This window comes from Miniopterus schreibersii (genome assembly GCF_964146895.1).
Source record: "Miniopterus schreibersii genome assembly, chromosome: 11".
NCBI lineage: Eukaryota > Metazoa > Chordata > Mammalia > Chiroptera > Miniopteridae > Miniopterus > Miniopterus schreibersii.
Window position 1 is genome coordinate 35,885,633 of NC_138111.1, and position 14,484 is coordinate 35,900,116.

Sequence of the window (14,484 nt, forward strand, 5' to 3'; positions counted from 1 at the left end):
TCTTTAACATATGTCCTGGCCATGGGCTGATTTTCTTTTGATTTTATCATTTTAAAATTAAAACGGTATAGTTACAAACACATACATTTTTATTATTTTTTTCATATTTGCATAAAATAGAGTGTATATATCTACACATACACATGTGTTTACAATTATATATTTCATATTCTGGCAATTTGATATTTTACTGCAATACACTTGGTATAAAATTCTGTAATGTCCTCATGACTCCACTAGAGGGTACTCTGTACACACAGTTAACAGCAATTAAGTGTGGGCAAGGGATAAAGTCATCCCAGCCAGGGCTCTTGATCATAAAGTAGTGATTTAATCTTAACAAGTAAATTTGACCTTGACCATAACTTCTCTTTTTGTCTGCTCCAGAAATTCTAGACTGTACAGGACCTAAAAAAAAAAAAATTATCTTGACCAGGAAAATGTGTCCATCCTTCAAAAATAATTATAGCTCAACCACATACAACAGGGGTTCTGTGTATTTTATTTTATTAAGTAAGCAATACTTGCATGGTTCAAAATGTACAAAAAACATATACCATGAAGCCTCCCTCCTAATCCCTTTTTATATAAACTGCATCTATTCACACAATTTATCACATTGCCTTTTTTGTGTGTAACTCTATATGGAGTGCCCCCCAAAATGTATACACACTTTGAATAATTATTAATTCCAGTGGGTTAATCTGAAAAGAAAGAAACATCAGTTGAACTATCAGCTGTTAAAATGTGTAGACATTTTTGGGGACACCCTGTACTTTGGAGACCATTCTTTATCTGTACGTAAAGGACCCTTCATTCTTGTTCATGGCTCCATAGTATTCCATTGCATGGAAATATCATACTTCATTTTTCTAGTCTCCTATTGTAACCATTTACTTTTTTTCCAGTCTTTGCTATTTCAAATAATGCTGCAGTAACTAAGGAAGTAAAAGTTGCTTTTTCAGCCTGTTAAAGAGCTGCAAGGACAGAGGCTTTCTTTTCTTGATAGCCTCCCTCTCCCAGGCATAACCACTTAGCACATCAGGAATGTCTTTAAATGTTCTAGGAGTCTCCGCTGCTGAATTTCCCCCCGTCTTTCTCCTTTGAGCACCCACTTATATTTTGTGTCGTGGTCCCCTCCTTTCATGACTCCTTTGTCCCACTTGCTCCTGGCCGCCCAGCTTCTTGGGCTGATTTCAGCGTCGCAGAGCTGCCGGTTTGTTACGACCGCCGTCTCCCTATTTCCCTGTTACCTCTTTTGATTTGAAACTTCCACTCTCGTCGCTTCTGCGGCAGGCTCTTCAGCAAAGATGGGCTTGAAGTGAGCACAGGTTCTTTTTTATTGAAAAGAATAAAGTTTTATTTTTTTAATACAAAACGGATAAAGAAGATAAAGCTCGCCCATCACCTTACCACCCAGAAAGGTCTGCTGCAGATACTGTAGCACGTAGGTTTCTCGTCTTTACAGTGAATGTGTGAGTATAATTACACGTGTATATATGTGCAGTCATTTACATCTTCCGTGTCTGTAATACCGACCCTGCATTTTGCATTGAATCACAAATCTTACGGACATTTTCTCTTGCCATCGAAATTCCTTGTAAACATTATTTTTAATGGTTTGTGTATTTATTTGCATGAACCATAATTCGTTAAATTTTTTCTTTAAAGGCAAAAATGTAGGGTTCATGTTGTTAGTGCTGACCCTACGTTTTGCATTTAATATTTATAAATATTACAGGCATTTTGTCTTGCCATTAAAGTTCATTATAAATATCATGTTAATGGTTGTGCATTTATTTGCATGACCCATAAATCTCTTAAGTTTTTTGTTATTATAAATAAAGCTGCAATTAACGTCTTTGCGAATACACATTCTTGGTTAAGCAGCCAGGACTCTGCCTGGCTCTTTGGCATCCCAGCTGAGCATTATCTGCTGCCTTCTTTCTGGGACTGTTTTCCCCCAGACCTGTATCACTCTCCAGGCCTCTAGTTTCTCTTTATAATGAGCCAGGGCAGGCTGTTTTGAAAGTGAACTAGTGTTTCATGTGTTAAAACTGGATCAGGTTAAAGGGTTAGGGAATAGATTAACTTTTATTGTGTCATCTTATGTGCTTGGAGCTTTATATGTGTTCTTTCATTTAATTCTCAAAATAACCTTGTGTGAGGTAGTTTCATGTTCTCATTTTATAGATGAGGAAACTGAGGCTCCGAGAGGATGTTCAGGGTCACATAGCTAGTAAAGAACAGAGCCAGGATTTGAATTCAGACATGCCTGTCTCTCATCCACTAGAGAGATATTGTAGTACTTAATTTGGATTGTAAAATTGTTTGGTAGACACCAAAGTAGTGCTGTACTGGGAAATGGCTCTTCAGAACACAAAACAAAACAAAAAACTTAACCTTTTTGTGTTCGCCAATTTCCGTGGTATAAATACTCCCACCATAGCTGATTTCAAGCTGCCAATTATTTTACAACACACTTATAAAATTCCTGGATGTTTAGCAATCGGTGCAACTGGATACATGTGGCCTCTTCATAGCACTAGGCTCAAGGTTGAATTACTTACCCAGGGACGTGTTTTCTGCACTCTGAGTTCTGATTGGTTAACTAAGTAAAAATGATGTCCTCGTTTCTAAGTGAGGCAACTGTATACATTGACAAAGTCCTTCTAAACATCAGATTTTCGTGGCATCTTTAAAGTTCTCTAACGTTTAGTTACTACTAGCAACGTTATTTCCCACCATTGAGGTTTTTTTCACACATGAGTGACTTTCAGTGTTTGTGACTGTGGGATTCCAGTCTTTCTCAGAGCATAGGAATTAAGATCAAAAGGCAGGCTAGTGATAAATTGTTAGGATGTGGTCAAAGATAGAAAGTTAATTCACCGTATCTGTGCTTTGTAGATTAGACTACCATCAGAAGGTGTAATTAGAGCCCACTACAAACGTGGTTTCAATCAGTGATGGGACTAGGTGGGTAGGCAAAATATGCAGGACTTTCCGGTATCACCAGGGGGAAACCACTTAAGAAAATCCAAATAATTTAACAGTAATGGAGTAAACTGTTTCCATACCCAACAGTGGTTTCAGGAAACCAGCTGAGGCCATGATCTCTTTTCAAAGCCCGTGGCCTGCCACACCTGGACATGTCCACCAGCGGGACTCTGCATGATGCCCAAGTCTCTCCAAAGCCATTAGCAGCCTATTTAATATTGGTGCTGTTCCTGGACTAATTACCCTTTATAATATATGAGTGACTAGAACAGGGAACTTGGGGACGATCTATACTTTTGTCCAGTGCCTTTTGGTGGCAGGAAGAACAGAGGTTAAGCAGCTCTCTTTGGATATTACTTAGTTTTGGCTGGAGGATCTGCCAGGCCTGGCCTGACCTGTAGGGAAGTATCCATCCTTGCACGAGAGTGAAGGATGGTGGCCCTCTCCTCACTGTCACTCTCATCGTGAGTGGCCACCTTATTAAAAGAGTTCAGTGAACTCCAGTTGGATTTTTATTTCAAGGGTATTTCCCCAATACATGCTGACATAGACAGTGGGGGTGGTCATGGTCTTATTGTTGGATGTGAGCATGATCTTATTGTTTCCATTAGGGCAGCGATTTTCAAATGGTGTGCTGCAAGAATTTTTCAAATACGCAATACCTGACTATTTAGTCAGAGGCATTGGTCTCTTTTCCCTTAGATTGTCAAATTTAAAAATGAAAACAGCCAGCACAACAATAGCCACCCGGTGTGAATGAATCAAAATTATACCTATTTTTTTTTTTTTGTCAGATCAGCACAAAAATATATTTTTGGTGTGCCACAGAATTTTTTTCATATTGATTTTATTATATTATTGTTTTTTAAAATCCTCATCTGAGGACATTTTTTCCATTGCTTTTTCAGAGAGAGTGTAAGGGAGAGAAAGAGAGAGAAACATTGATGTGAGAGAGACACACTGATTGATTGCCTCCTGCATGTGCCCCCACCAGGGCTGGGGATCGAGCCTGCAACCTAGGTACGTGCCCTTGGCCGGAATCAAACCGGGACCCTTCAGTTCGAAGGCTGACACTCTAACCACTGAGCCAAACCAGCTAGGGCTTTTATATTGATTTTAGAAAGATGTTTCTCTCTCTCTCTCAGTCTCTCTCTCTCTCTTAACATCAGTCGGTTGCCTCCTGCATGCTCCCCAACCGGGGATCAAATTTGCAACCTGGGCATGTGCCCTGACCAGGAATCAAACCCGCAACCCTTTGGTGTATTGCTTCAACCAACTGAGCCACACTGGCCAGGGCAGTGTGCTGCAGAATTTTAGTAATCCGTTTCTGTGTGCCATGAGATGGAAAAGGTTGAAAATCGCTGCACGGGGGTAGTGTGGGCGAAGGAAAGGACTGAAGTTTGTCCCCCCTTAGCTTCCCTACCTGGATCTGCATCTGTGTTTAATACAATAGCACTACCTTGCCCGTATCACCTAGGCAGCTACATTCTCTCATAAACACCCTGTAATTTGTCTGGGCTCCCTCTACATTGACCCAGGATGACTGCAGTCTGGTTTCCATCCTCTTAAAGGTGTGGCTGGTTAGAGTTTGTTCCCTGGAACTCCCCTACGCCCTGTCCTGTTACACCCTCCACCTTGTTTTTTTTAAGGGAAAGAAGTGGGGACCTTGACTCAAATACTCCTAGCACTTCATGGAGTTTCTTTCCCATTCCCTGTCCACTTCAGTGGTGCCTAACCTGTGCTGGGGAAGCTGAGTCTTACCTCGCTCAGTGAAGGAACAGTTTTTTCTCACTGTTAATAGTCTGCATGTCTTATTTCCCAGGTCGTAGAAGTGGGAAAGTGCAGCCCTGGCCTTGACTTTATTGCTTTTGTCCAGCCATGAGAAGCATTCTCATCTGCTTCCCGAACCTTTTATTGCTGCTAAATCCTCAAATGGACTAATTCCTTTCTCTTTTCAAAAACATTACTTTTCAATAGTAGAAAATGCAGAGGGGTGGGTGTGGTGCTTTGACAAAGGGGAGCAATCAAGGCCTGGTTTCTGCTTGCAAAGTGCGTAGTCCAGTTGAAAGGGACGTGTAATCATTTGGGAGATCAAGTCTGCTCTGCCTCTTGGCTCCCTGGACGTTTTCATCATCTGGATGCCAGATAAAATACAGATGTTCTGAGCTAGAAACACAGCACCAGACTATTTTCCCCCTTGGCCTGCACGGCCTCTTAAATGCCTGAATGGCAGACAAACTCGTTTTCAGCATTTTGGTTCAGCTATAACTCACGGAAGATATACCAGTCTGGATTGAATGATTTCCTTCCCAGCTCTGTCTCTGAAATCGGCCTGTGTTCTCCGTGGCCTTTGGCTGCTGGGTTTGGGATGGTCTCTGAGCTGCTTTCCTTTGTCATGTACGCAGCGCGGTCCCGGTAGACAGCAGCCACAGATGTCCCTCCCCTGAAACCCAGCAAGAGCCCTTTCTCCTGCCCCTGATCTCTCACTCTCTCCAGCCCTTAGAAGACCTCCTTTCAGCTGCTGTTGCTTCTGCACTGAGATGACCTTTTAAACAAATCCTTGCCTCGAAATCAAACGGAGAGTGTCTCTTGTTTTCCTGAGGGTCTCCACAGAGACAGAGAGTTAGATTTTCCCAGTGGGAAGAGGATTTTGTTTTCTAACCACCTTGGATGTGGAGAGGCCACTGAAGTTTGTAATCACCTTGCAAGGAAGCCTGTGACTGGGGCTCGGAGGCCATCCTGAAGGCTCGAGTGGGAATGATACCGGCGGGCCCTTACTGTCAGAGCCCAAGCTCCCACATCCTCCCTCGCTCCTGCCCCTCTCAGGGCCCCCACTTTCCCTCTGCAACTGGAGAGGGCAGCTTTTAAAAGGCAAGTTTGAGTGATGGCCGTTTCTAATAATCCCCCCGGACAGATCAGCTGTTTTAGCTTAAGTCCCAGTACTTCAGAGCAGGTCTTCCTCGCCTCACTGAAATAGCCTACTCTGCTGGCAGTTTTCCTTCACCTCAGCAAAGAGAGATGTGAGTGATAGCAGCTATCCTGAAATCTTTGAGAAGATGGTAGTCGGGCCATTTCTCTCTGACTCTTTATGCGCTCGGAGGTCTGCTCCACCCTGGTGGAAACTCAAGTGGCCGGGCCAATCGTAAATTACCCTTTGGGCTTCCCTCCTGGCCAAAGGCCAGCTACAGCCTCCTTCCCTCTGCTGCCTCGAGCATCAAAGAGACCCAGTCTTGATTCTCATTTGAAGCTTTTGTTTCTCTGCCTGGCCACATTGCTTGGTATCCCAGAAGCAAGGGTTAGAGAGGGAGGGAGGGAGGCTGCGAAGGCAGCTGGCCACCTGCGATCTCTCTTGGGAGACACATACCATTCCAGAATTTGCCTTCCATCTGGGTCTGGGCGGGACCCACACACGTCCCATGCAGCAGCTGGAGCCCTGCTGGGCAGCTGCTGCACTCGTTGAAGCCCAGGCCGGTGCAGGTTTCACAGCCTGGGTGGCAGGGCTCACATTTGTCCATCTCTGGGTCGCCGTAGAAGCCAGGCCCACATGTCCTCACGCAGCTGCCACCTAGGGAAGAGCACAGAGAGGAAGCGTGAGGGCGGGGCCCTGGTGGGTTGAGCTCAGCGCTCTGAGCAGGGCCAAGTTCTAAATGGGCCTAAGGGAACCTCAGGAACATTTTTTTGTTTGATTTTGTTTTAAAAGAAACCAGGATGGTATTAGCTTATTTCAGCCAATCAATGTGTCTTTAAAAACCTAACACTTTAAGTCCTTTTTTAACGGAGAATTTAAATTGGCTCTCAGCTCAAAGGGTTAAGAGCACAGAATACAGAACTCGACATTCTCAAGGCCTTGAAAAAAAACTACAAATAAAATGAATCTCTATAAAGAAAACAATGGGGGATCATTTTAGGCTTTCTGCCCCACTCTCTCTCACACAAGCATGCAAGAGCACGGGGTTACTGGTTCTTTAATTGGAAGACTCACAGTATATTCCTTTCCTAACCATCCATCTTCATCAAAGTCAATGAATTGACCACAACCGGAGGAAAAGGACCTTGTTTAACTTGTCCAGTGCTCAGGAATAGACAGCATGAATTACGTCTCAAGGAGAGAGTCATGGTTCTGAATATTCCAGGTGACTTAGCTTCCAAAGCATTGTCTTCAGTGTCCCGCCATCCCCCACATTCACTCATGCTTCCATCTCTTTGGAGATATTTGAGGTTAATTAGTGAAATAGGAACTATGCTTCAGGAATAAAAGCAGAAAGAACTAATCCCAGCTAATGTTTACTCTCAAATCAAATTAAAATTTCTCCTTGGACAACCCACACACGCAGACCCTGAAACCAATCGAACAGCTCTGTTATTTCCGGTGGAGCTCTGGAGCCCTGTTTTCACTTTGTTTGATGCCACTGGCAGGCTTACCCAGGAGGAAGAAGCCCTCTTCACACCAGTAACACTCATTCTGGTCACAGTAGTCACAGTTGGTATCGCATGCTTTGCATTCAAATTTTTCTCTGTAGGTCTTCACAGGACAGATTTTATAACAGTGGTGTTCAAACCTAGGGAGAAGATAGAGTTTCTTACATGAGCTACGCTGATGTTTTTCTCTTAGCCACCATAATTTAATCTCCTCTTGTATGTCTATGCGTCGTTCTTAACAGGTGGAGATATTTGGAGAAAACTTCCTCTTGGTCTGTGTGTGCTTCCAAACAAGTCATTAATCACCTTCCTCTGGACCTCTGAGCTGCCCTTCTCAGGGCAGCTAAGAGGAGGCTCGGGAGAAGGGCAGGGGTGCTGGTATATATTTATGGAGTATTGATTATGTATCAAGTATTAGCTTATTTAAATCACCACGCAATTCCCATATGGTAGCTATTACTTATCTTTAATTTCCAGATCACGAACTTGAGTCTCAAGGTTAGGCGTTCAAAGTCACATAGATAGTTAAAGGTGGGACTGGGATTTTAATCAAGGTCTGTTTGAACAGACAGTTTTCGTGCTTTTGCCCCATGGCACTTACAAGGTCTGAAACAGCTTAGTGTTGGGTTCAGGTAGCTTACCAAAATGTCTGCAAGCAGATTATAATTTTTTTCTTCTTTGTAACAGGATTATTACCATGGACATTGAAGTGCCTTAGCTTTTATGTATACATATTTTTATAGCTACTGTTCATTATTCTCATTCTACAGTAGAATACTCCACTTAATTACAGGCTCATTGGAAGGGGGAGCAGAATGGAGTTGATCTTTGCCCTTTGATGGATTTTGTAGCATCAACAAGATATCAGAGGCCAGCTTTGCATTTCTTTCTTACCAACTTCTATTGTAGAGTGTTTTATTAGATGCATTCAAAGTCACTAAATATTCTAAAGGGTTATAAATGTACGTTTCCTGAAATAAACATCACAAGTTTTACCCTTAGTGATATTGGTCATGTTCTTTTGAGTGTACAGTAGGCCCTTAATGTGGTCAATATGTTCTGTGACTTCAAGTGAAATGATGTATAATAAAATAGGCTAATTGATATAAACAAGAGTTAAGTTCCAATGACATCTCATAAACATCATAACAAAATCACGCTGAACGAAATTATGTTACTCAGGGGCCTGCTGTTTTTTTTCTCAAAGGGTTTTATGAAACATGTTCATTAGAGGGCAATGGTGAGTTGGAGAGGCTGACGGGGTTGGCTCCAAACTTTAGCAGAGGATGCTCTCAGGTGATAGAGGAAGTAGGTTCAGGTCAAGGGGTGTCTACTGGTGTCAAAATGAAGAAGGGTAGAGTTAGGCTAGAGGGACACAGAGTTATAACAGGGGTAAAGGAGAGTTCCTCACCCACTTCTGCATTTTGGGTCACTATTTTTTGGTCTAAGTCCTTCTTCCTTGGTTCTTCAAGGAACAGTTTGTGCCCTCACCCATGTGACCTCACCCAGGAACGCTTGCATTTGTGCTGTTTATCTCTGCTTGGTGTGTCTGTGCAGGCCACATGCTGGGTAAATGCCAACTGTGAATATGCTGACAAATCCCTTTCTGCTCATTTACTGTCATCTGGTCTACCTTCTAATAATCAAATCTGGAGGCCTCTTCTCTACCCCTCCTCCCCTCTTTAAATGGAACAATAATTTAAATCAGGAGGTCAGGAGTGCAGTGATGTAGAGACACAGCCAATGCTGAGAATAATAGGCTACTCTGGGAAAGTTGAATTAAAACCATAAGGTTAAGTAATGGTAAGGTTAACTGGTTGTTTTTAACATGTTTCAGCTTACTGGGTTTTCTTTCCCATCCACCTCACTCCTTTTAATGTCTTCCCACCCTCTGCCACATTTTAAGCCCCTTGGAATCAAGCCCATTAAAGGTGAGGAGACCCATATCTAGACCCCCCCCCCCCACTAGCTTGTTGTGCATCATGGGAGAATCCATAGCCTCTCCGAACTTCAGTTTTCCCTTCTGGAGAGCAACATTGATCCCATGTTCCTGACAATGTTCTTGGAAAGACGAAGAGAAGAAATGGATGTGAGAGTTTGTTTATCACAAATCTCCAGTTCTTAGGCTGATAGGGAGGAATTATGCAGCCTGTGCATTATCTGGGCCTTCCTTTTCTTTTCACCTCCTTTCATTTCTTAATTTTTATTCCAAGATAGGCACCAATGTACCCTGGAAGGGAGACTAGATTGGGAGGTGACGTTGAGACATGCAATGTTTGATTCGTAGATTCGTACTAGAGAATTTTGGGGGTGATAGTTATCTGTATTTCATTTAACTTAGTGGTCTGTGTCTTTCATTACCCGGGGGATGATTGAGAGCTAATGTAGCACCTGGCTTCATCCTGCATCATCCAACTCTTGTTAAGTACAAGGTCTCCATGCAAACATCTGGAAACAGCTTGCCTGAGATTGGGTCTATTATTAAGATCTGTCTAGAACCAGAAAGGTCTAAATCGTGGTCACTCATGGCAAGATTCCTAGACACCAGTGTCAGGTTGGGTGCCTTCCAGGACCAAGAAAGAGAAAGCCTCCTTTCCAGGCAAGCAAGCAGCTGGGCTCTTACTGCTAAATCCAAGAATTGTTCATGAATAGCCTGACAGGGCAGAGTTGCTTCAGGCTGCAGGGCCTCTTTCCTTTAATCACTGATTTAGGATTAAGTAGGTAATGCTTAAGCTGCAGAAAAGTTAGTGCTATGAAAAAGAAGGCCAGACTTACATGTAATACCCCGTAACACATGATGTGCAGTTTCCTGGGTCATCTGGAAAAAAAATTATAATAATGAAAAATAATAATTGCCAAGAGTTCATCATTTGGAAAAATAGGCTTTGGAAAAGTTGTATCTTGAGATAATCTTCTGGGATAGTTTTATGAAATGTACTGTCCAGAAATGGCATTTGAACAGATTGTACCATTTTTAACTAGTACCAAGTTGTAGGCTATGATTTATCTTCATCAAAGCTAGTAAAATAAAAGTTCTCATAAATACTTGGCCCTGACTTTCAAGGAGGAATAGGCCCACGCTACTGGGTCTTCAAATTGCAGACCAGGAACCATCCACTTTGCGAAACTCCCGGTCTCTGATGAGATAAAGGCATCAAGCATATCCACACATACACACACTCGAAAAGGGGTTTCAAGCTTCCAAACCCAATGATGGGCTTTCCATGAGTTACCCCAAATGCCTGCCAATGTGAGGGATTGTTATCTGGGAGATTCCTTTGAAATTTGGGCAGTTGTTTTTTTTCCAATACAGTATCCACTTTGTGTTCTACACTTCACAACCCTCTTAAAGGAACTGTCCTGTTCTCATTAAGTATAATGATTCAGTGTGTCCCTGTTGGCTCAGAGAAGGACTCTTTCCTACAGCTTTCAGGGGACTTAACAAGAGAGAAAGTACATTGAGAGTCATGGACTCAGTCTATTTCCCTTCTTCTTAACCCTCCCAGAAACATGCCAACTGCCAGATCCAATTATTAAGGGAATTCTACGACTTCCTTTGGTCTTTAATTTTTGTGAGTAACACAGTTACTCTAGCAAGTTCTGCCTATCTGTTATACTCTAGTCTTGCTCTTTTCATTCTAAATAAGAGATGGAAAACAATTGCTCCTCTTTAAAACAGTCTTCTTGGTACCTGAAAATTTTATGTCACCTTTAACTTTTGAAAAACTAAACAAAACAATGTCCTTTGAACTTTGTGCATAGCTTTCCTTTCTGAACTAGTCTAGGCTCTATTTTGGTTTCACAAAGTCTGCTCTTTGGTAGAGCCTCCCCAAGTCTTTAGCCAAACGTTCATCTTGAGTCCCCCTAGGGATGTTGTAAGACAACACTATTGTGTATTACACAAAATATGACAAATGCATTACACCAAAAGTTATAGCTGAAACATTTTTAGAAGAAGCTCTGCCATTTATACAGAATTTAGATTATTCTGGAAATAGTCTAGTGATCTTGCAGTAGAGAGGGCATTGGCCTGGGAATTGGGCTACCTGTTTCTAGTCTGAAGTTTAAACCCTGGCTCAAGAACTCGCATAAACTTCGCTCTACTTGCTGGGTCCTGATTTCTGCAGCTGTAAAATGATCTGACTGGATAAGATGGTTGCAAAGCCTTCCCCAAAGTCAAAAGTTCTGAAGCTGTGTCTAGCAGGAGTTGGCAAACTATGGCTGACATGGGGGCCAAACCTGGCCCTGCCCTTTTATTTGCACAGTACGTATGAATAATTTCATGCTACAGTGTCAGAGTAGAGTAGTTGCAACAGAGATGGAAAATATTTACTATCTGTCACTTTACTGTACAGGCGAAGTTTGCTGGCCCCTGGCTGGGGCACTACTGGGTCATGACTTTGTCATGCTCACCTTCGTTAGGTAACACAGGTGTAAATGTTATTTTCTTAACAGCTGACCCCAGAGTTCTTCTTAGGGAGAAAACTGTCTATAGTTAGGAAAATACCTTGTAAAACAACTTGGGGTAGAAGTTTAACTGGAAGGATTGAACAAGAGCCGAGACAACCAAGGAGATAGATAGCCAGGCCCTTTAATAGGAGGCCATGATTTGCTCATGAAATGGTTTTCATGTCTGGGTCAAGATGGTTTGTGATAGAGTGACTGGAGCAGGGCAGTGGAATGAACCATAAGCCAGGCTAATTAAGTGGAATCAGGAATCTGAAGCTAGAGGTACGGTGAGAAAGAAAAGCTCAATGGAATTCTTTGAATTCTTGGGGGAGGGCTGTCTGCTTCCACAGTCCATGGATTGGGGATCTGAATCTATTTGAAGGGGGTGCAAAGGCCCCAATGAACACTAGTCATTCTACTGGGTAACCTGCTACAAATCTGTGTTTATGTCTCTATTCTTTTTCAGTTCTACTCCTAAGTAAGTAGCTACTCAGATCGTATTTGGGCAACTTTTCCCTTTCCTGTCCCTGATTAATATATTTGACTCCAACAGTTCTGCTAAGTTGGCTAGGGCTGGGAAATTCTAATCTCGTTCTCTAATGTTCTGGCCATTCCTCCCATCTAGGAACATAATGAGTTTGCTCTCTGCTCCTTTAAGCAGGTCACTGATGAAAATATTAAATAGAACCAAGCCTCAGAAATATGCATACCAATGTAATCTTGAGTCCAGACACTTTCCCAGCCCAGTTGCACAGTGAATTTGGTACCTTCACACCAGTTTGCATAAATTAATAATGCATAGAACAAGAACTGTCTTATAACAGCTTATGAATGCCCATTAGTCTTTCTCGTTATTACCAGTTGTTCTAAAGAGTAAGAATTATTTTGTAAAAAATTTCCACTCCAGAAGACCCATAAGTCAAACATAAGCTAAATGGATTTAGCTTGACCACTGAGAGGTAACTGTTACGGGATTAAGGAGAGGTAACAATCACAAACCTAGAAGTTGACTCTAAGTCGAGTTGGCATTTGGATGGTAAGTAGGGGTGGCTTATGGAGAAAGATGCATTTTCCTGGCTTCTGGTGTGTGTGTGTGTGTGTGTGTGTGTGTGTTGGGGTGGTGAGGAATGGAAGAGTCTAAACAAGCTAGAATTGTTAACTGTCTTGGAAGGTGTTATCCAAAGTAGGATGTTTAAATAGCTCTGGTTATCTGATCTTGTCAAACTTTTGAGCTGAGAGAGCATATTTTGAGGAGAGAGGGGGCAAGTTCAGTCAGAATTTGGAGAGAGAGCCTCCCACATTTGGAAAAAAGCCTTCAGAAACAGTTACTGGCTTCCAGCTGCTCACTTCCTGCTAAGGAGAAAGTGTGTGCAGATGCCTTGTCAAGAAGGGGTGTGGGGATACAGTCTTCCTTTCTTGAGAACATTCATTTTTATGGGGTGGGGTGGGCAGGACCACAATGTCCACTGTGTCTGCAGAGGTCTTCATGATCCTTCCTGTCACCTTCCCACTGTTTTCTTGGCGATCATCAGTGCTGGAATTTCTCACAAACTCAGTGTCCTTATAGAGATATTGACTCCTGTGGTCAGCATCACCTTCAGTGGTCAACTGACATTCTCTCATTTATTGTGTTTCAGAAATACCTATAGCCTTCACCATTGACTATGGATGATGGATCAGGGCAATGTTAGGAGTTATGTACATCTCACTTACAAAACGTATTGGAATAGGGATATTTTAAACTCAAGATGGAACCAAACATTTAAAAATGTCCAGAGAAAAATAATTTTTAAAAATTTACATAAACTTTGAGTCACACAATTAAAGAGACATATAAGCAAAAATGACTCTCTTTTGCTTTTTCTAAATTTGTTGTTCTTATTGTTTATTGATTTTTCACTTGGGGGAGAGAGAAGAAACTTGGTATCTTAAAGTAGCCCTTTATCATATAGTACATATCTAGATATGCCAGAATTAGCCATGGATTAGATATATTGTTTAGGCAGAACTGACTGTCTGCAAAACTGGGGAAAAATTAATGTCAGGGTGCTCCTACCTTACCTTTGGCTATTTCTTTCATGATTCATTTTCAGGCATGTAGGTCTTTCATTCATACCCCATGCTAGCCAGGTCTCCCTCTACCATGGCCCTTTGAAACCTGTCTGTCTCGTGTCCCATTACTGCAAAGACCTCTAGGTTACTGCCTAGGCTGCTGACTGATGGGCATGTGAAACTTGTGCTCTTGAGAGGCTCCTGGTCTGTCACCTACCTCAGTCCCTTCTCAGGTGTCCTGGACCCATTAGGCCCATTCTACCTTGACCTCTTAGCCCACAACTGTAAATGTTCCATAAAATAGCACTGGCTTTATTGTACTGCATTTATGGACTAAAGCTATAGAGGGTTGTGGAAAGGTGGGAAAAATGGAACCCAGTCATATCATTCAAACACATTCATTCATATCTATACTTTCAACTTATCTTCCAACCTAGAAATGCTAGGTGAACAAGTTAATGAGAAACACACTCTTTCTACAAAGAAGGCGGAGCTAGAAGCCAAATGCAGGGAGTCCTTATATACATGCAGATGAGTGAACCCATCAGAGAGCCATCCTTCCATTTA

General features: G+C 42.3%; 1 protein-coding gene across 1 annotated transcript in view; it reads right to left on the minus strand.

The window, feature by feature from the left end:
• The window catches only part of PCSK5 (proprotein convertase subtilisin/kexin type 5), a 383,530-nt gene that overhangs the window by 29,556 nt on the left and 339,490 nt on the right, over positions 1–14,484 (minus strand). Inside the window, exons 25-28 of the mRNA XM_081151682.1 lie at positions 10,192–10,234; positions 7,420–7,556; positions 6,362–6,562; positions 1,254–1,334 (exon numbers count right to left, since the gene is read on the minus strand). Coding sequence (XP_081007808.1) covers positions 1,254–1,334; positions 6,362–6,562; positions 7,420–7,556; positions 10,192–10,234 — 462 coding nt within the window. The remainder of the gene's footprint in view (positions 1–1,253; positions 1,335–6,361; positions 6,563–7,419; positions 7,557–10,191; positions 10,235–14,484) is intronic.